General features: G+C 44.7%; 1 protein-coding gene across 1 annotated transcript in view; it reads left to right on the top strand.

Moving 5' to 3' along the window:
- Positions 1-23,328, top strand: part of ADAMTS12 (ADAM metallopeptidase with thrombospondin type 1 motif 12) — a 234,615-nt gene that overhangs the window by 135,396 nt on the left and 75,891 nt on the right. Inside the window, exons 7-10 of the mRNA XM_084833026.1 lie at positions 8,235-8,384; positions 10,028-10,171; positions 14,724-14,868; positions 15,041-15,133. Coding sequence (XP_084689152.1) covers positions 8,235-8,384; positions 10,028-10,171; positions 14,724-14,868; positions 15,041-15,133 — 532 coding nt within the window. The remainder of the gene's footprint in view (positions 1-8,234; positions 8,385-10,027; positions 10,172-14,723; positions 14,869-15,040; positions 15,134-23,328) is intronic.

Below are 23,328 nucleotides of genomic sequence, written 5' to 3'. Positions count from 1 at the left end.
TTTATGGGCATTTTGGTACATTTTTTTGAACTGAGAACTGCATCACTTACTGCTAAATTTAGAGAAGTGCTGAATCTAGAGGGTAATCCTGCTCAGATCTGCAGTCAATCCAGGAAGTGTGGAACAGGTTGGTTTGCTTCCAGATGCAGGATGAACAAAATTCTTAAGTAGAGATGGGAGAACATGTGATGTTCGAGCTTGTTGAGGTCCCCAGAATGCTTCCTCGAAGCTTGGTTCATCCCGAATGGGAGCGTCTTTTTTTAAAATCAGGAAAAATGTGCGTTTTTGATTGGCAAAAGTGTGTGTTTTAAAAAACGCACACCCAAAATGTGCGCTTTCCCCCATAGGCTAAAGTGTGAAAATGCAGATCTGGGGTGGCAGTGTGCACCTGTGCAGGTGCGCACTTTTGAATGCAAATGCAAGCTTGGGAAATTGTGAAAAAAATCCTGATAATTGCGCTCCTGTTCCCTTCACGTTTGGGGTTGTGAACGGGCCATGTTCACATGACGTGCAAACAGGAAAGAAATTCTCGCACATCCCTATCCTTGAGCATCCCTATTTCCGGCCTAAAAAGGTGAAAAGGTAAAGGTGTCCCCAACCAGTCGTGTCCGACTCTGGGGTGCGGTGCTCATCCCCGTTTCTAAGCCGAAGAGCCAGTGCTGTCCGAAGATGCTTCCGTGGTCACGTGGCCGGCATGACTGAACACCGAGGTGCACAGAACGCTGTTACCTTTTCCGCCGAGGTGGTACCTAGTTATCTACTTGCAATTTCTTGCTTTCGAACTGCTAGGTTGGCAGGAGCTGGGACTGAAGACGGGAGCTCACTCCGTCACACAGCACTCGGGTCTCGAACTGCTGTCCTGCCGACCTTCCGGTCTGCAGTTCAGCATCTTAACCACTAAGCCACTGCGGCCCCTAAGCCAGTGATATCCAAATGTAGAAATGCCTTAAATAACTGACAATCTGCCACTTTTTAATTGGGTCTTAAATCTAAGAGCTGGCATAGCATATTGGCTAAGAGGAGAAATCCCCAGTTTGAATCTTTCCTGTGCTATGAACTCATCAGGTGGTCTTTGGCAAGCCATTCTCTTTCAACCTGGACTAGATGGACCCTTGGTCTGATCCAGCATGGCTCTTCTTATGTTCTTATCTTAATTGCCCATTCAAGAACAAGCCACCTCCAAATCCCTTACGTTACAACAAGGAACAATATGTTGTTGCTGAGAAAATTCTTACCCCTCCCCCAGGTACCGTGAGGATTGCTGCTAAGCTCAGAGGGAACCAGGAACACTGAAGGGTGCGTGGCAGATGACGCCAGCGTCCGTGCTAATAAACGGTGCTGGGGCTGCTTTCCTGCTGGCCCTGGTTCCACTACACCACTGCTTGCAGCAGCAGCAGCAGCAGCAGGCAACCAGAAAAACCAACAAAAAGTACACTTACAATGATGATTCCTTCATTTGACCCCACTTACTCAAATCAACAACTCACATAGGAACTCATATAACAAGCTCTTATACATGATGCACATATTCATAACACAAACCACACGAAATCATAGTGAGAAGCATTTTATGAGTCAAGGCCATTTTCTATGGAGCTATACAAAAGGAAGTAGAAACATTTTGCAAACAACTGCCCCCTCCCCCCATAAATCTTTTCTAAATACAACGAGCACAAAAGCAAATATTTTTGGTCCTTATTCTTACTGTTGTTTGCTACAAAATCACAGGGTTTATTGCTTGTGACTTTCCCAACAGCAACACTCAGTAACAACAATTGCATGCTTCTGAATACTGCCATAACGATCAGAAATCTGGGACTCAGTATGCCAGTTATTTTTGGACGATGCCATGTGCTTATTTCTAATTTAGGAAATTATGATTAAGCATTTGAGCACAATTTATGTTAAAAAGCAGTGCACAGAATGAGACTAAAAAACTAACTAGCCCACACACTAAGCTGGTGGTTCAAAAAATGCAGAAGAAATGAAGTTTGTTTAAAGTATGTTCAGTACATATTGAGCATATGAGAGCATCCATGCCATCATCACCATCATCACCATCATTTTTTTTTGTATGAAGGTTGTATACTGAGTACATTTAATAATACATTATTTCTTTATTTTTTAGTAATACGTTATGTTGTATGTTCTGGGGTCATTGCACTTATGTGTGCATATGTTTTTCTCTATCTTTCCTTGGTGAATGCAGAAGAAACAGATGTTAAGGTATAAGTAAAATGAAAATTTTACTTCCCAATTCTGCACCCGTACCTGTTAGGGCTCTAAATCTTGCTCCTATTGGTCCACGGTGGCATGACGAGTTCATAGAGGGCTTATGTGACCCCTCTGGGCCAATCCAGTGAGGGTTTAGAAATGGCCCTTTGGGCCATTTCCACACCCGTACCTGTTAGGGCTCTAAAACCTTGCCCAGTTCATCCACGGTGGCATGACAAGTTTGTAAAGAGGTCACATGACCCCCATCAGGTGAACCTGAAGGTCATATGACCTGATCAGCTGATCTCTCCTTCTGGGGCAGGACTTCCGAAGGTGGGACTTCTGGCTAGGGCAGGACTTCTGGTCTCCAAAGGGGGCGGGGCAACTGTCACTTTTGAAAAGGGGGTGTGGTTTAGAGTTTCAGCGAACTAAAATGGACAAGCATGGGCGAATTTAATTCAGGTGACCATTATATCTACTACTGTGGCCAAGAATCTCTTAGAAGAAATGGAGTAGCACTCATAGTCAACAAAAGGGTGGGAAAAGCAGTACTGTGGTACAATCTCAAAAACGACAGAATGATCTCAGTACGAATCCAAGGCAAACCATTCAACATCACAGTAATTCAAGTCTATGCCCCAACCATTGAGGCCGAAGAAGCTGAGGTTGATCAGTTCTATGAAGACCTACAACACCTTCTAGAACTAACACACAAAAAAGATGTCCTCATCATCATAGGGGATTGGAATGCTAAAGTAGGAAGTCAAGAAATCACCGGGATAACAGGCAAGCATGGCCTTGGTGTACAAAATGAAGCAGGACAAAGGCTAATCGAGTTTTGCCAAGAGAACACACTGATCATAGCAAACACTCCTTTCCAACAGCACGAGAGGTGACTCTACACATGGACATCACCAGATGGTCAATATCGAAATCAGATTGATTATGTCCTTTGCAGCCAAAGATGGAGAAGCTGTATACAGTCAGTAAAAACAAGACCTGGAGCTGACTGTGGCTCAGATCATGAGCTTCTTATTGCAAAATTTCGGCTTAAATTGAAGAACGTAGGGAAAACCACTAAACCATTCAGGTATGACCTAAATCATATCCCTTATGAATATACAGTGGAGATGACGAATAGATTGAAGGGATTAGACCTGATAGACAGAGTGCCTGAGGAACTATGGATGGAGGTCCGTAACATTGTTCAGGAGGCAGCAACTCAATCCATCCCAAAGAAAAAGAAAGCCAAGTGGCTGTCTGATGAGGCTTTACAAGTAGCTGAGGAAAGAAGGGAAGCGAAAAGCAAGAGGAGAAGATATATCCAACTGAATGCAGAGTTCCAGAGAATAGCAAGGAGAGACAAGGAGGCCTTCTTAAATGAACAATGCAAAGAAATCGAGGAAAACAATAGAATGGGAAAGATTAGAGATCTTTTCAAGAAAATCGGAGATCTCAAGGGAATGTTTTGTGCAAAGACGGGCATGATAAAGGACAAAGAAGGCAGGGACCTAACAGAAGTAGGGATGTACGAAAGGCACTTACCTTTTGTGGATTATGTTTATGGTTGGGGGGGAGGCGCTCCGTTCCCCCCCCTCGGAATCCTGGCCAGCTGGCTGTGCTCTGCAGAGATTCTGCGGAGCCGCCGGCCGGCTCTGCCAGCAGCCGGAAATCCGGCCGCTGGCTAGCAGGGAAGCAAATGGCAGCGGCTGTAGCTGCCGCCATTTGCGTCCCTGCAGTCAGCCGTGATAGGCTGCGTAAATGTTTATGTAGCCTATCACGGCTGACTTAAAAAAACAAAAACAAAACAAAACGCGCGTACGCAAATGGCGGCGGCCACGGCCGCTGCCATTTGCATTCCTTATTTTGGCACGTCTGGGTCTACGTAAATATTTTTTTTAAAAAACACGTACGCGCGGTTGTTTTTTTTTAAGTCAGCCGTGATAGGCTACGTAAACATCTACGGAGCCTATCACGGTTTTTTAAAAAAACCTAACCGTGATAGGCTACGTAAATCTTTACGTAACCTATCACGTTTTTTTTTTTTTAACTGGAAATGGTGGTGGTGGCAGCCGGTTGGAAGACTGGCCGCCGCCGCCGCTGCTGCTGCACCGCCACTGGAGCCGCCGCCGGAGCCACTGCTGCCAGGAAGATCCGCCCCAGGTAAGTCTCGTCCCGGGGGGGGCGGGGGGGAAGGCCGTTCCGCCACCGATTTCGGGGGGCCGAATGCGCTGGCATTCGGCCTCCCCGAGATCCGTGGCGGAATTTTCGTACATCCCTAAACAGAAGCAGATGAGATTAAGAAGAGGTGGAAAGAATACACAGAAGAACTATACAGGAAAGATCTTAATGTCCCTGATAGCCATGGTAGTGTGGTCACTGAACTTGAGCCGGTCATCCTAGAGAGCGGAGATGACAGTATTCCAGCTGAGCTATTTAAAATCCTAAAAGATGACGCTGTTAAAGTGCTGCACTCAATATGCCAACCAATTTGGAACACTCAACAGTGGCCACAAGACTGGAAAAGGTCAGTTTACATTCCAATTCCAAAGAAGGGCAACGCCAAAGAGTGTTCTGACGACCGTACAATTGCACTCATTTCACATGCCAGCAAGGTGATGCTCAAAATCCTACAAGCTAGGCTTCAGCAGTATGCGAACCGAGAACTACCGGAAGTACAAGCTGGGTTTCGAAGACGCAGAGGAACTAGAGATCAAATCGCCAACATTCGCTGGATCCTGGAGAAAGCAAGAGAATTCCAGAAAAACGTCTATTTCTGCTTCATTGACTGTGCTAAAGCCTTTGATTGTGTGGATCACAACAAACTCTGGCAAATTCTGAAAGAGAAGGGAGTACCAGACCACCTTACCTGTCTCCTGAGAAACCTGTACAAGGGACAAGAAGCAACAGTAAGAACCGGACATCGAACAACCGATTGGTTCAAAATTGGGAAAGGGGTACGACAAGGCTGTATATTGTCGCCCTGCTTATTTAATTTATATGCAGAGTACATCATGAGAAATGCCGGGTTGGATGAATCACAGGTTGGAATTAAGATTGCTGGGAGAATTATCAACAATCTCAGATACGCAGACGATACCACCCTAATGGCAGAAAGCGAAGAGGATCTAAAGAGCCTCTTGTTGAGGGTGAAAGAGGAGAGTGCAAAAGCTGGTTTGAAACTCAACATTAAAAAAACAAAGTTCATGGCATCTGGCCCCATCACTTCCTGGCATATAGAAGGGGAAGAAATGGAAGCAGTGACAGATTTTATTTTCTTGGGCTCCAAGATCACCGCAGACAGTGACTGTAGCCATGAAATTAAAAGACGCTTGCTCCTTGGGAGGAAAGCTATGGCAAACCTAGACAGCATAGTAAGAAGCAAAGACATCACCTTGCCGACAAAGGTCCGTCTAATCAAAGCTATGGTTTTCCCAGTAGCAACGTATGACTGTGAGAGCTGGAGTATAAGGAAGGCTGAGTGCCAAAGAATTGATGCTTTCGACCTGTGGTGCTGGAGAAGACTCTTACGAGTCCCCTGGACTGCAAGGAGGTCAAATCAGTCCATCCTAAAGGAAATCAACCCTGAGTGCTCATTGGAAGGACAGATACTGAAGCTGAAGCTCAAATATTTTGGCCAACTAATGCGAAGAGAAAACTCCCTGGAAAAGACCCTGATGCTGGGAAAGATTGAAGGCAAAAGGAGAAGGGGACAGCAGAGGATGAGATGGCTAGATAGCATCACGGATGCAATGAATATGAACTTGAGCACACTCTGGGAGAGAGCGGAGGACAGGAAGGCCTGGCATGCTATGGTCCATGGGGTCACGGAGAGTCGGACATGACTTAACGACTGAACAATAACAACAACCCCCCCTTCACTACTTTTGTCCAGTATTATCTACTCCAGTCTTGCCTACTCTGCTGGTTCCCTCTTGATGTGACAGAGTGCAACTCCTATCATTCCCAGACAATTTTACTGGGAAGTAAAATTTTCATTTTACTTATACCTTAACATCTGTTTCTTCTGCATTCACCAAGGAAAGATAGAGAAAAACATATGCACACATAAGTGCAATGACCCCAGAACATACAACATAACGTATTACTAAAAAATAAAGAAATAATGTATTATTAAATGTACTCAGTATACAACCTTCATACAAAAAAAATGATGGTGATGATGGTGATGATGGCATGGATGCTCTCATATGCTCAATATGTACTGAACGTACTTTAAACAAACTTCATTTCTTCTGCATTTTTTGAACCACCAGCTTAGTATGTGGGCTAGTTAGTTTTTTAGTCTCATTCTGTGCACTGCTTTTTAACATAAATTGTGCTCAAATGCTTAATCATAATTTCCTAAATTAGAAATAAGCACATGGCATCGTCCAAAAATAATTGGCATACTGAGTCCCAGATTTCTGATCGTTATGGCAGTATTCAAAAGCATGCAATTGTTGTTACCGAGTGCTGCTGTTGGGAAAGTCACAAGCAATAAACCCTGTGATTTTGTAGCAAACAACAATAAGAATAAGGACCAAAAATATTTGCTTTTGTGTTCGTTGTATTTAGAAAAGATTTGTGGGGGGAGGGGGCAGTTGTTTGCAAAATGTTTCTACTTCCTTTTGTATAGCTCCATAGAAAACGGCCTTGACTCATAAAATGCTTCTCACTATGATTTCGTGTGGTTTGTGTTATGAATATGTGCATCATGTATAAGAGCTTGTTATATGAGTTCCTATGTGAGTTGTTGATTTGAGTAAGTGGGGTCAAATGAAGGAGTCATCATTGTAAGTGTACTTTTTGTTGGTTTTTCTGGTTGCCTGCTGCTGCTGCTGCTGCAAGCAGTGGTGTAGTGGAACCAGGGCCAGCAGGAAAGCAGCCCCAGCACCGTTTATTAGCACGGACGCTGGCGTCATCTGCCACGCACCCTTCAGTGTTCCTGGTTCCCTCTGAGCTTAGCAGCAATCCTCACGGTACCTGGGGGAGGGGGAAGAATTTTCTCAGCAACAACATATTGTTCCACTGGTTTTGAGTCCCCCACTGGCTAGGAAAATGTTTTGAACAAAGGGAATTGAAGAAGTCCAAGGAAAGCCAGGAAGGTATTTAGCTGCCTCCTGTTTTTAATTGCCTTTGCTGTATTACATCTTACTGCCCTGTGGAGCCTGTATCCTCTATTAAAAAATGGGATCTCTTCAGAATCATGAAGCAAATCATGAGGATGACTGGATAACGTGTGAGGCAGTAATGGAAGAAGAATTGTTCAAGCATGGCAGCGTACGTATGCTGGGGGGGGGGGTGCACGTGAACTACACCAATTGGTCCACAAATGACAGCAACAACTGAGAGAGCATTTTGACTGATAGCGGAGGAGACATGCAGTATGGCCAGGTGCTGCAACATGGCATCCCAAGAGCATCCACATAATGCAGGCTCAGCTGATGGCTTCATTGGCCCCTGCTCCCGGCTCCATGTTGCTCTGCGTTCCAGACCTGTAAGGGGTTAGTCGGAAGGGCAAAGCAAGTGAATATGTAGTCCTGATCTAGCCAAAGTCCACACAGGGGGAGAGGGCAAAGCTGCTCCTTCTCTGTGCTCCTGCCATGCTCACTTGCTTAGAGGGGCAAGCGAAATGGCAGCGACAACAAGGAAGAGGAAAAGCAAAGACAGCGGTTGGCAGAGGGGCCCCTACTGGAGTGTGCGCCTTGTCAGGTACCCAGCAGTGTCAACCCCTGGCACCAGCAATGCTGTGCACCCTTACCTGGGATGAAGTTCCATTAAACATAGTGGGACTTACTTCTAAGCATAGGGTTGTGCTTCGTACATAGCTCTTTTAATTGCAAGCTTTAAATTGCAAGCTTTTAATTGCAAGCTTCGTACATAGCTCTTTTAATTGCAATGCTGTGCACCCTTATCTGGGATGAAGTTCCATTAAACATAGTGGGACTTACTTCTAAGCATAGGGTTGTGCTTCGTACATAGCTCTTTTAATTGCAAGCTCTTTGCTGTGTTCACAGAAAAGACATTTGCACCAGCATGAATCGTCCATGTGAAACCCTAGGTTTGTCCCATCTCTCTGGAATGTGTCAGCCTCATCGGAGCTGTAATATCAATGAAGATTCCGGCCTACCCTTGGCATTTACGATTGCGCATGAACTTGGACATAGGTATGGAAACACTGAGAGTCTTAACATGCAATAAGAGACTTAGACCATGCTGCTAACTGCAGCTGAAATAGCTGCAGTAACACATTCTCAGGAGAAAACCAAGCCGCATGTTGCTTTGGTGGCAGTAGGGAGCCTAAAAGCAGCGTCATCTGTGTTTAGAGTTACTTATTTAATAAGATTACAAAGCTTAGCTGGAAGCAGGTTTTATTTGGGCAATTGGTGCAATACTGCCTGTATGCTTTCTTATGTTCCCATAAGTAAAAGAGCCAGTGACTTACTTGTCTAGCTTTACATCTTCTAAAAGGTGCTAGGATGTGCATTTATATGTGTCTCTTGAATCATGCCAATTTCTGGGTGCTCTTTTTGCAGTTTGGAAAATAGAATAGGATGAATAGATACAACGCATTATTGCCTACACTGTTTCATATGTGCACTTTCCTGAATTGAAGAAAAGAAGAAAAGAAGAATTTTTAAAAATAATACCCAACCTAACTTTGGACCTCTTGAGTCAATGTGTTGACTCAACTTAGACAAAATTTATCTTTGCCTCTAAGGCACTGATTGCATATATTTTTCTACTGAGGTCCTCTTCAGCCTCTCTTAGGGAGCAATCCTATGTCCCCTAGACAGCATCTGCAGGGACATAAGATAGTTTGGTTTCCTGGCTCTGAGCTTGGAGACAGGGTTCCAAGCAGGAAGCCAGGAACTGTGCTCCCCTCCGTCTCGCCCTTGTAGCTGGCACGGAGAGAACCGTGCCAGCTACCTCTGTACATTTGTATAATGGAGTGCAGAGCTGGGTGAAAGGAAGTGTTCCTGGGGGCGGGAAGGGGAGGAGACCAGGATGGCAACCATATGAGAAATCCTGTGACCACCCCAGCCTCCTTCCCTCCCCAGAGCCTCCACTAGATGTGCGAAAATGCCCATTTAGCTTAAATGCCTTGCACCTCCAGCTCTGCATAGGATACTTGTAAGCCTCTGGGTTCAGAGGCTTACAAGTATCCAAGGTACATCCCATAGGATTGTGCCCTTATTTCTTCTTCTACCTGGACTTGCCTTTGTTCCTCTCTAGTCCTTCCTCCTCGTCTTCTCTTGCATCCATATTGCATCCATATTGCAACCAAAATTGCAGTCCCTTATTACCCCCGCACACAATCTGCTCTAGGGAGTTGGAGAACCATCTCGAATCATCGGGAAGGTGGAACTGGGGGCTGCAGCGGGAGGGAAGAATCAACCAAGATTGCCTCCTCCCCTCCTCCAACGGGAGTGTTCAGAGTGGAATTCTGTAGGCCTTTCAGATGTTTTGGCCCGTCAGCTCTAGCCAGCATCGTCAGTGGGAAGAGATGATAAGACTTGTAGGTCTAAACATCAGGAAGGCCACAGGTTGCCCACATCTGGCTCAGAGGCTGCTCCCACATGCAGAATAAAAGCTGGGTCCAACCCACTGACTTCTTTCATAGCTTCTTCCATCATTTAAAATATATTGCTATGAATCTCCACCAAGGCCATTCAGATAATAGACTTTATATTACCTGATAGCCAGAATCAGATTTTCTGCAGCACTTTAGGTTATTTGGAGATAAGATATTCTGTCTTTATTAAGTTTTCCTGACAATACCTTGCACCTGGATTTATTTCCCTCCTAGTTTTGGTATCCAGCATGATGGAAAGGAAAACGACTGTGAGCCAGAGGGAAGACGCCCATACATCATGTCCCGGCAGCTGCAATATGACCCCAGTCCCCTCACCTGGTCACAGTGCAGCAAGGAATATATCACGCGTTTCCTAGAGTGAGTCAACATGGCAATTTTGCCACAAGGACATTAAAGCACATTAAAAGGAAGCCTTAGCCTCCTCCTCCCTTTGAGCACCTTTCGGTTTTGGGTTGTTGGTATTTACATAGAATCTTTTGGTATGCAGGTCAGAACAAAGGTCAGGCAAGTCTGGCATTCTGTTCCCATCGTGGCCAACCAGGTGGCTCAATGGGAAGCCCGCAAGTAGGACATGAGCACAACAGCACTCTCCCACCCCTGTTCCCCAGCAACTGGTGTCTAGAGGCATATTACTCCTGATACTTGTGGTACTGCAAACTACAAAGCAAGCAAAATTAATAATGGAAGCTGGGTTTCCTTGTGGATTTGGTCTTCTGAGGATTCAGTTAATATACTAGAAGAAAACTGTTGTGGTTATGGACTTGGTGATGGCTGAAGATAAATCCTTGGGAGCGAATTTTGTTAGAATCCTGGGATAGCATTATCATCTGTTATGGCTACATGCCTTATTTTGACTTTAAAAAGCAAGCAAGCGTGAGAGAGAGAGGTTTTATTTTACTGTCTTTAACTGATGTGTTGCATAAGCTTTGGGGAGGTGGGGGAAGAACACTTGCAATCCCCGTTGGCTCCGGGTTTCGAAGGGCCTCGGGCAAGGCACCCAATGGGCCTCCTTTCTCAGGGAGTTCTAACCACCATTGTCATTAGCGGCTGCATCACTGTCGCTACCTGCTTGCTTGTTCCCCTGGCAGAGACCCATTGAGCAAGCAGGCAGCGCATCTACAGCTCCTCCGTCACACCACTGCTGTCTGGGCCAGAGCAAGAGGCAGGTGAACAAGCAGGCTGCAGGGGCTCTTGCTAGTGGGGCCCTTGCTGGGGGAGGACCCTCGGCAGATGCCCCATTATGCCAACCCTCGACACCAGCCCTGCCTGCAACATCCATACTGATGGATCAGAAAAGTCTGGCTGGGTGAGGTCAAGGGTCCGTCTTAGCTCGCATCGTGTTTCCAACAATGGTCAGTCAGACTGTTTCAGGAAGCAAAAGCACAAGCACAGGCACAGCACAAAGGAAACAGCCTCCACCGCTGTTGGCTTCTTAGCACGTGTTATTCAGAGGTATACTGCCTCTAAACGTGGAGGTTCCACTTAGCTATCGTGGCTAATAGACATAGTTAGCCCTATCCTCCATGAATCTATCTAATCCTTTAAAAAATACTTCTAAGCTAGCTGCCGTCATCATATCATGTGGCAAGGAGTTCCATCGTTATCCCTTCTGGGAAGAAGGTGTTCTTGTTCTTGTCGTTCTTTTGGTTTCTCTTGAATCTGCTGCTCATCAATTTCATTGGGTGACCGGGAGTCCTTCTAATAGTATAAGAGAGGGATTTAAAAAAAAACACCCTCTATCCATTTCCTACACACCATGAATTATTTTATATTCTGTATCACTATGGCATCTCCCAGGTAGTCCTTTTTTACCTGAACTAAAAAGACCCAAACCTGTTAGTCTTTCCTCATAAAGAAGGTTCTCCACGCCTTTGATTGCTTTGGTTCCCATAGCATTATGGATTTGGCCTTTGCTGAGTGTTTACAAACTATAGTTTCAGTATATAGGTAGCTGCCAGTTGATTATTCATAGCTGATCAATGTACTTCAAACGAAGCATACATCAAAAATTCTAGGTGGATTCAATTTTGGTTTCATAGTAACAAGAATTAGTAAGGGGGAAATCTTTTGATCCATTTTTAGTTTTTATTAGAAATACGTATACTTGTAACATCTCATCAAAATATAACTTGCATAAAAGAACATAATAGCATATCTTGTTGTTAAACAGCTTTGCTAAAAATTCTTAGTTCTTAATAGCTGAACAAGGAGAGATCTCACTCTAAGTACCAAGTTCCCCATTCAGTACTGAATAGGCTACTTAGCTGACAGGTACACAGGCCTGGGCTAGATCTACACTAGTACTTTTTGTTGGTATTGAAGTGCTCTGATAACTGTCGGGGCACATTATGCATTCCATATATTGCTTTTCTAGTGTTATTTCCCGCTTTTTATTCCATATTATCCAAAATACTGCAACAGATGCCATTGTGTGTGCTACGAGGTATAAATGCGCAAGAGGGATACAGCGTCACCATGATGGGATCCTATCAATATGACATGAGCTATAGATCTTACCCTGGTGAGCTTCTAATAAGAAGCTCACTCATTCCAAAATCAGTACATACTTAAACCATTTTGTGTATAGATTACCTCATAGCTAATATTGTCTGCTGTCCCATAGATTAGGGCTCACACTCTTATTTTGTGACTAAAGATTCCGGAAAAATTAAAACATACAAGAAAAAGCTTACATGTACATTTCTTAGACGCTTGCTCCTTGGGAGGAAAGCTATGGCAAACCTAGACAGCATAGTAAGAAGCAGAGACATCACCTTGCCGACAAAGGTCCGTCTAATCAAAGCTATGGTTTTCCCAGTAGTAATGTATGGCTGTGAGAGCTGGACTATAAGGAAGGCTGAGCGCCGAAGAATTGATGCTTTCGAACTGTGGTGCTGGAGAAGACTCTTACGAGTGCCCTGGACTGCAAGGAGGTCAAATCAGTCCATCCTAAAGGAAATCAACCCTGAGTGCTCATTGGAAGGACAGATAATGAAGCTGAAGCTCCAATATTTTGGCCACCTAATGCGAAGAGAAAACTCCCTGGAAAAGACCCTGATGCTGGGAAAGACTGAAGGCAAAAGGAGAAGGGGACGGCAGAGGATGAGATGGCTAGATAGCATCACGGATGCAATGAATATGAACTTGAGCACGCTCCGGGAGAGGGCGCAGGACAGGAAGGCCTGGCGTGCTATGGTCCATGGGGTCACGAAGAGTCGGACACGACTGAACAACTGAACAACAACAACATTTCTTAGGCGAGAGACAACCAATTTTGAATAGTGCCTTTGAGAAAATAATTCCTTACTCAAAATTTGCTAATTAAACCTAAGTCTGTGATTTTTTTCCTCACATCTGTATATCAAGCTTTTTGATGTGTATACCTTGCACAATAATTGCTCGTTAACTGATAGGCAAAAACTTTTCAATACACTTTTGACCTGGAATAATACAGTCTCTCACTTGCTCATTACTCAAATAATTATTAGCCCAAGTGATAGGGCTTTAATTCAGCATTTTCTCTTTGGATATCATCCATTTCATCTTGACAACAATGTTTTATGCCCATTACCCAGAATTCATTGTGAACCTGCTTGTGTCTTTTGGTGTCTTCCCTTTAATACAATTACTGCTTTTTACTTATTTACATTTAAAAATTCCTAATTATCATTAAACATTTGGCAAATGTATTTCATAATATCTTATATTGCTTTAAGAGAGGGAGCTTAGCAGTTTCTCAATAGCCTTCCCAGCAAGTCCAATTAAGCAAAATTAGCTGTTTCCTAATTTGTTGTAGGTCTTTTCCAGCTCTACTTGGAGATGCCAGGGACTGAATTAGGAATCTTCTGCATGCAAATTGTGTGCTGTACCACAGAGCTACAGCCACTCTCTAGAAAGGGGAAGTTTTGAGGGAGCACCGAGAAAGGGGTAGCATTGGGCAGTATCCAGTGGTAGTCCTACTTAGATTAGGCCCATTCACTTCAATGGGTCTACTCTGTGTAGGAGTACCATTGGATACTACCCCTTGAGAGGTTAAGGAGTAACTTGATGTGTCACTGCTGTTTTCAGTGGCAGTCTTGTGTTCCTTGTGGCATTTAGTTCTGCTCTGGTTTGTTTGCTAAACTGATTGTTTGATTCAGTTTTTTTTGTAACCCACCCTTCTTCCAATTATGGAACACAGGGTGGCTAACAACCCAAGGTAATAAAACAACCATAAAAATAAGGATCAGCAACACTGATATTAAAAAATACCCTACAACACCAACTACAAATCTCTCTAGGGCCTCATCTAACACACAATATATATCAAGATACAAATGCCTGAACAAATAACATTGCTGATTGTCTCCTCTCGAAGCTAACTGTCTCAAACCATTGTCATAATTATCTACATCATCTCATTAGCTAGTAATCTTTCTGAAAATGTAGTGTTTTTCACTATGATCAAGGATACTGTGGTCAAGCTGGTGTCTCACCAGCATTGAATAGAACAGCATTTTCACTTCCTGCACCCAGTTACATATAGTACTTCTGTTAAAACAACCGAATACACCCAGCACTGACAGTTTGGCCTGTGCGGAGCCTTTCTTTACACATTTTCCTGTTTTCCTGTCTTCCCATTATTAGCACAGAACAGCCTTCCCCAAACTGGTACCCTCCAGATATTTTGGACTACAACTCCCAGAATTCCTGGCCACAGGCCATGCTGGATGGGGATGAGAGTTGAAGTCCAAAACATCTGGTGGGCACCAGGTTGGGCAAGGCGTAGAAGATAGGGGTGAGGTTGACCTTCCTTGAGGTCTGTGAGAGGCTGCTTCACTAGAGTTGCCACAAGATGAGAGGTGGGTATTGTTGTTTTTCATTGAAAACGTCAAAAACATTAAGAATTAATCCCATGTGTCAAATTCAGCCGAGGATGGGGCTTCTGCCTGGATGATGTTCCGAAGAAGAAAGATCTAAAGCCTCCTTTCATTGCACCCGGAGTGATTTATGATGTGCACCATCAATGCCAACTGCAGTACGGACCCAATGCAACGTTCTGTGATCAAGTGGATGTAAGTTCAGTGTCACTCCTCTGCCCACACACTATTTAAAGATGGGGATATCAAGCTTCTGCACCCGAATGGGACGTGAACATATTGCAATGGGGGGGGGGGTATTTATGCTACTTTTGCCCTTAATTGTTTTGTTTTACAACATTTGAAGTTGTTGCTGTTGATGTTGCAGAATATTTGCCAGACACTATGGTGCTTTGTGAAAGGCTCCTGTCGTTCAAAACTGGATGCTGCAGCAGATGGAACAAGATGTGGCGAGAATAAGGTGATTATAGGATTCTCTCCTAGGAAAAGGCAAGAGTGGGAAATGTGAGTTGGGGAGCTTCCAGGCAAGGTTTTTATTGTGCAGTGGTGCTGCCTCATCCATGGAGTTTTATGGGGTTGGGTGGATTCCAGTTGTTGTCATGTTCAACTCTGTATTTTCCCACCACTCATCCTTCTTTTTTCTTACCAGAAAAAATCTGACGGTCCCTGGAGAGTGTCCCAGGGACCATAGGATATTTAGATTTCCCCTCCCAAAGCTGTAGACACTCCTACAACCTCAGGAGTGGGAATCCAACATTGGATCTCTCCCCGCATTCCTGCCTCCTCATGACTGTCACAGAAAGAACCACACCAGCTGTTTTCCATGGTTGCAACAGTGACCGCAGACAACCTTGCTGAGTTTGAAAAGGGGGCATTCTGGTGGGTGGGGGAGGCGGAGGGGAGAGGCCATGATCCGCAGAATCCTATGGCCTCTCCAACATCTGTTCCCACCCACCACTGGTAAGAGAGCTAGATGGACTCAGAGGCCCATCTAGCTGTTTGTTTTTTGGGGTGGGGGAGGAATGGGAGCTGAAATCACCTCCTCTTGTCCTGCTGGCAACATCCCAGCAGTTCATAGGATGGCTTCCATCTAATGGGCAGCAATCCCATAGGACCACACGTGAAGGGGAGAAGACTGAATAGATGCAGGATGCCTAATTAATTAATTAATTAATTAATTAATCAATCACCCATCTGGCTGGTCACCCAACCACTCTGGGCAATGTACAATAATACAAACAGTTGAAAAACAATAAAATTACACATTAAAATATTGTTTTCTAAAATTTCCCTAGTCCACCCCAAATGCCTGCGTGAACAACCAAGTTTTCAATGCGTGGTAGAAGCTCATTAAATTATGTTAGCGAGGGGAGCCCTGTGTCAGAAGCACCCTTGGTGCCCAGCTTGTTTTATTGGTGCTCCAAGACCTCAGATCAAAACAAAAGTAGAACCCTGAAAAATCTGCTGCTTTTCCTGCTGCAAGCTTTGCATTCAGTCACATTCTCTCACATTAATATTTCACTGTGATATCAATCTGAAACCCTGATTGTATCTGACCTTTTCATAAAGTCATCACCATACAACTGCATTTGCTTTCCCAGCCAGGGAGGCAAGAAAATGGCTTTCTTTTCCAGTCAATGCCAGTTCCTCCACTAGCAGGAGTCTAGACACCTAGCTCCTTCAGATCAGATACATAATTTCCGTGTTTCTCCATAGCATTGAGAGCTGGTGAAAAATGGCTTGAGAACCTTCCTTTGCTCAACCTGTAGCTGAGGGTCAGCACCGATGCCAGACTCCACTGGGCCATCGGCGTAGCGCTGCTGTTGATCCCCTGCCTCACCCCTTGCTGCTGGAACCCCATGTTTATCTGTCCCCCACTTGCCAAAGGCTCACCTGGCCTGGCTGGCCTCACTGGTAAAGCGCAGCAGTGTCCAGCCAGCTGGCTGACCAAGCCCTCAACCCTTGCACATGCACTTGAAAAGGGTTTTCTTACTTACCTTTTGGCAGCTATTTGAACCAATGAGATACTACCTTTGTGGAGGGGGGACGCAACCAATGAGAGCACAGGAGTGATGTAAAGACAGTTCTGTGCACTCATTGGCTGTGTCCCTCCCAAAGGCAGTGACTGATTGGTTCAGATCGCTTACTCAAAAGGTAAGTAAAAAATATTTTTTTCTTTTAAAATGGGATGATCAGGGGACTGGAAACAAAGCCCTATGAGCAGAGACTGAAAGAACTGGGCATGTTTAGCCTTGGAATTGTTGTCGATCACATGCTGAATATGAGCCAACAATGTGATGTGGCTGCAAAAAAGGCAAATGCTATTTTGGGCTGCATTCATAGAAGCATAGCTTCCAAATCCCGGGAAGTACTAGTTCCCCTCTCCTCAGCACTGGTTAGGCCTCATCTGGAGTACTGTGTCCAGTTCTGGGCACCACACTTTAAGAAGGATGCAGACAAGCTGGAGAGGGTTCAGAGGAGGGCATCGAAGATGATCAGGGGACTGGAAACAAATCCCTTTGAAGAGAGACTGAAAGAACTGGGCATGTTTAGCCTTGAGAAGAGAAGGCTGAGGGGAGATATGATAGCGCTCTTCAAGTACTTGAAAGGTTGTCCCAGAGAGGAAGGCCAGGATCTCTTCTCGATCATCCCAGAGTGCAGGACACGGAAGAATGGGCTCAAGTGACAGGAAGCCAGATTCCGGCTGAACATCAGGAAAAACGTCCTGGCTGTTAGAGCAATGACAATGGACCGAGGGAGGCGGTGGGCTCTCCCACACTGGAGGCGTTCAAGACGAGGCTGGACAGCCATCTGTCAGGGATGCTCTGACTTGGATTCCGCATTGAGCAGGGGGTTGGGCTCGATGGTCTTGTGGGCCCCTTCCAACCCCACTGTTCTACGATTCTGTGATTCTTTGGGGCACTGAGGAGCCTGCAGGCTCAGCCAGGGTGCCGCCTTTCATCAGCAGGGCCTGCTGGGAGGGCAAGAAGGACGATGGTGGCAGCTGCGGCAGGGACAGGGAGGGACTCTTCTGAACCTCTGGGCCCTTGGCAGCTGCCTGCTCATGCTGGCCACTGATGCCGGGCCTGCGGAGGGGTAAACTATACACTGTGTTAAATATGTAGCATACAGCAGGTATGGGAAGTTTGAACCTTTCCACCCAGCGGATCTTTCCCCTAAATTCACACCTCCTTCGGCGGCGGGGGGGGGGGGGCTAAAAAAATAAGAAAAAACCTCAATTGGCACCAATGGAGGTGGTGATGGTTGTTTTTCACCCCTGTGTGGGAGAGTAATTTTGCGGGGTGGGGAGTAGCTGACTGAGAACGTGCAAACCTCCCCAACCAATGTGTGGTGGTCTCAATCTGTATTGGGGTCCTGCACACTTACACTACGGTAAAAAAGAAAGCAAGCGTCAGCCACATGCTATCTATTTAACATAGTGCATAGTTTAATCCTCAGTTTCAAATTTAGCAGCTTCTCAATAATAGGGGTGGTTCATTATTCTGAAAGTTCTGCCACCGATCCAGGTGCTCCCTTTTGCTTTCGTAGCTTACCAGCACCTTCCCCAGTTTATCAACCCATTACTGTAATCAGCTTCCCTCTTCTCTAGAAAAGCCAGCCTTGCTCAGCGCTCCAAAGGCTGTTGGCAGATTTATGGCTGAGCAGCAGGGGCGTCGGAGAAATGGATTCAGATTCCACAGCAGGCCAGTTTTTTCTGAGTTGTGCAGATTCCATGGACTTATGGACCAGGTTTTTACTTTTGGGGGGATTTGCACAAATGTGAATTACTGCAAGTGCAAATCAGCACAAGTGAGCATTAGTGAAAGTGTGCACTTAGGCTAACGTGCATCAGCTAATGCACACGTGTGCAAAAGGAATAAAATTCTCATACATCCCTAAAAAAATCAGATTCCCTCAATGAGCAGTTGATGGAATGAAAGACGCCTGACAATGTGCAAAACACAGGCAGAATGGATTTAACAAAATCCGTATATCCATATGGAGGAGTAGGACCATAACACATCATTTCTATGGAGCTCGTCATACATAGTGCCAAACAAAATCAGTTTGCCATCATGTACAGACTCAGCTAACTATGCTTTGCGCAAACCAAGATTAAACCATTGCAGACCATTGTCGTGTCTAGCTGTGCCCTCGTTGTGTATGTAAATGTTTGTAATTTAAAGATGCAGTTAGGGAATATGCTAATTGTTTTATTGGATCAACCTTGGGCTTGCACTGAAGTGTAGAACTAGTTTTGCATAAGGTTTTTACACCATTCTAGAGCTGAGCTGTCATTCTCAAAACCATTTTTCTGAGAAACTTTCAGAGATTTTTTTTCTTTTTCTCATACCTACCATCACTGCCAAAAAAGAAGGCCACTTTGCTAAATTTTCTCTGAATATTATCCACCATTTCTTTTATTGGCAGATTTTCCCCCTCACAATGCCCTGGAACAACGCTAGGTTGGTGGCCCAGCTGTAACATATAGAAATAGTCAAGGATGCATTCTCGCAGGCTACCAGAGAGACCAATAAAGAGCACTACTCACTGTTGTAAAGAAGGTACTGGAAGTCTGGATAAAAAGGGTATAGTTGTTACAAAGACAAGATGGTGTCAGCCTGTTTGTGAGAGACCAGAGATAGAACACCGGCTGCCAACACACAGTTGCTGTTCCTGCCACTTGCAGCAATAGCAGCAGCCACAGCAAAACAAAACAAAAACCATTAGGAAGGAAGGAAGGAAGGAAGGAAGGAAGGAAGAAAGAAAAAGAAAGAAAGAAAGAAAGAAAGAAAGAAAGAAAGAAGCAGTGCTACTATCACTGCTAATTGTGAGCCCTGTCAGGAATTATTCTGAGCATGTGGAGATCGTTAGCAGCTCAGATTCAAATTGGGAACAGCAAGAACTGGGGGAGGTTTCCTCCCTAGTGACCTCAGAGATGGATAGGTGTTCTTCTCAGGAACTTGGCTTGCAGATGGCTGGACCTGAAGGCCCCCCCCTTCCTCCCCCATGAGAACCCAGGTCTCAGAGGAGGAGGAGGAGGAGGAGGAGGAGGAGGAGGAGAGTGCAGGGTGTGACCTGAAGGATGCTAGAGTCCGGCACAGAGCAAAGCGGGAAAAATTAGAGGCAGAACTCAGATGTTCCACCTGGTTGGCTATCCGTGATAGCTTACGTAGGGGGGCACAACTGTAAGGGAGGGGCATTCCCCCCTACCCCTTCATGGATCGCTGCCATATCGAGGGAACATTTTGTGCAAAGACAGGCATAAAGGACCAAGAAGGCAGGAACAGAAGCAGATGAGATTAAGAAGAGGTGGAAAGAATACACAGAAGAACTATACAGGAAAGATCTTAATGTCCCTGATAGCCATGATAGTGCGGTCACTAAACTTGAGCCGGACATCCTAGAGAGTAAAGTCAAGTGGGCCATAGGAAGCATGACTAGCAACAAAGCTAGCGGAGATGACAGTATTCCAGCTGAGCTATTTAAAATCCTAAAAGATGATGCTGTTAAAGTTCTGCACTCAATATGCCAACCAATTTGGAACACTCAACAGTGGCCACAAGACTGGAAAAGGTCATTTTACATTCCAATTCCAAAGAAGGGCAACGCCAAAGAGTGTTCAGACTACCGTACAATTGCGCTCATTTCACATGCCAGCAAGGTGATGCTCAAAATCCTACAAGCTAGGCTTCAGCAGTATGCGAACCAAGAACTACTGGTAGTACAAGCTGGGTTTCGAAGAGGCAGAGGAACTAGAGATCAAATCGCCAACATTCGCTGGATCCTGGAGAAAGCAAGAGAATTCCAGAAAAACGTCTATTTCTGCTTCAGTGACTACGCTAAAGCCTTTGATTGTGTGGATCACAACAAACTGTGGCAAATTCTGAAAGAGATGGGAGTACCAGACCACCTTACCTGTCTCCTGAGAAACCTGTTCGAGGGCCAAGAAGCAACAGTAAGAACCGGACATGGAGCAACCGATTGGTTCAAAATTGGGAAAGGGGTATGACAAGGCTGCATATTGTCACCCTGCTTATTTAACTTATATGCAGAGTACATCATGAGAAATGCCGAGTTGGATGAATCAGAGGTCGGAATTAAGATTGCTGGGAGAATTATCAACAATCTCAGATATGCAGACGATACCACCCTAATGGCAGAAAGCGAAGAGGATCTAAAGAGCCTCTTGTTGAGGGTGAAAGAGGAGAGTGCAAAAGCTGGTTTGAAACTCAAAATTAAAAAAACTAAGATCATGGCATCTGGCCCCATCACTTCCTGGCATATAGAAGGGGAAGAAATGGAAGCAGTGACAGATTTTATTTCCTTGGGCTCCAAGATCACCGCAGACGGTGACTGTAGCCATGAAATTAAATGACGCTTGCTCCTTGGGAGGAAAGCTATGGCCAACCTAGACAGCATAGTAAGAAGCAGAGACATCACCTTGCTGACAAAGGTCCGTCTAATCAAAGCTCTGGTTTTCCCAGTAGTAACGTATGGCTGTGAGAGCTGGACTATAAGGAAGGCTGAGCGCTGAAGAATTGATGCTTTCGAACTGTGGTGCTGGAGAAGACTCTTACGAGTGCCCTGGACTGCAAGGAGGTCAAATCAGTCAATCCTAAAGGAAATCAACCCTGAGTGCTCATTGGAAGGACAGATACTGAAGCTGAAGCTCCAATATTTTGGCCACCTAATGCGAAGAGAAAACTCTTTTTGGAAAAGACCCTGATGCTGGGAAAGACTGAAGGCAAAAGGAGAAGGGGACGGCAGAGGATGAGATGGCTAGATAGCATCACCGATGCAATGAATATGGACTTGAGCACGCTCCGGGAGAGAGCGCAGGACAGGAAGGCCTGGCGTGCTATGGTCCATGGGGTCACGAAGAGTCGGACACGACTGAATGACTGAACAACAACAACAAATTCCCCCCTAAGTTATTCTGGCTGGCAAGTTCTTGTTCAAACTGCCAGCAACATCTCTGATTCCCACTTGGCTCCACTATTGATATTTGTAATTATGTGGAGTAGCTGTTTTCCTTTGTAGTCTGACAGTCTCTGAAGATTTGCATTTGTAAGGAACCTGGTAGCTAACTAATAAAGTAGTGAGCCTGAAGCCTGGTGCCTTGGAGCATGTGATTGCCAAGGGACAAGCCCCACCCTCAAGAAAATGTTGGAGAATTTCTCCTACCCCTGGAGAAATTCAGTGAAATGTTTCCCAGAATACTCTGCCCACGTATAGGGTGGATAATTTCAAGAGGCCATTTGCTCACAACTCTGCACCATTCTTCCTGAAGAAAAGGGCTGTATAAGGGCCAAACTACATGAGGTACTGGAAATCTTTAACTGGACCTCCTGGCTTTTCTTTTCCAAAAATGAGACATGGGGCAGGGGGGAACCTTTTGTTCCTGTGCTAATTTTCGGAGGTGAATTGCCTCCTTCTACCCCCAAAGCTGCCATTAGCCATGGAGGAGAAAACATGCAAGAACAGAACAAGTGCTTGTATATTTTCCCTTTGCAGCTGTTAATAGTTTGCGCAGGGCAGTTTGCACTGGGGAGTTGGCATGGGCACAAGATTAAAACCCTGCCCCCCTTGCACCCAGACCTGATACAAGTTGTATGCTTTTCAGATAAGAAAAGCGTGTCAACCCATGGGGCTAAAAGCTGGAAAACTGCAGAACTTCTAATGCTGAAGTATTGGTACATGAAGCTGTGCCAAATAGCAATGGCAGAAAAATTGACATATCAACTAAAATTAGCTAAAGGCAAAATCAAAATATCTGATTTTTTATAAAATAGGGCATGATTTTATTTTATATACAAATCAGGGACGTACACAGTAATATTTGTCAAAGTCTTTGCTCAGAATGGAAAAGAGTCCAAAACAATGGAAAAGAGGCTAAGGGCTTTTCTATATTTAGCATGCACTCGTCATTCCCTACTCATGGTTGTTTACAGGTTCTTTAGATGACAATGTGACCCTCCAGTTTCACTTCTGTGTCTAAAGAGCACTTTCTGTGAGTTTTTTTTAGAGCAGGGAGAGTGCGGTATTTAAAAGGAAAACTGAAAGAGAACATTTTTTCACTTGTGTATTTGTGCTATTCCGCTATATCATAGTGCCACCAAGAGGTTATGTAGAAGAAAAGCAGGAAAGGAAATGCTCCTTGTATGGTGCTTGGATCTCAGTTCTGTGATGAAACCAAAAGTAGATACAACGGATTAACAACCAGTTAATAGCCTTGTTTAGAAAACTCTAAGGGCACAACCTTATGCATGTTGAGACAGAAAAAAGTCCTACAACTCCCAGTATTCCCCAGCCAGCCATGCAATCCTATATTCACTTACCTAAGACTACACATTATTGAACTCAATGGCACTTACTTCTGAGTAGACATGCATAGGATTGTACCATAAATATAATTTGCAAAGAAAACCTCCAAGCAGACAATGGATTCCAGCCATATTTTTGTCTGTAAACTTAAGGGGGGGGGGACATTAAATGTACTACCCTGTTGTCAATAATGAGATTTAAATTCAATGAATTTTTGTTATTTTGTTTTTGTATTTCATACATATCTATATTTATATATCTACACACACACACACACACACACACATATATGAATGACATGGCGATCCATTCACAGATCTCCTGTGT

Source organism: Heloderma suspectum, chromosome 2 (assembly GCF_057233095.1).
Source record: "Heloderma suspectum isolate Gila_16-S chromosome 2, 16-S_ref, whole genome shotgun sequence".
NCBI lineage: Eukaryota > Metazoa > Chordata > Lepidosauria > Squamata > Helodermatidae > Heloderma > Heloderma suspectum.
Note: the sequence above shows the minus strand (reverse complement) of the source record. Positions and strands in the feature narration are given on the sequence as shown.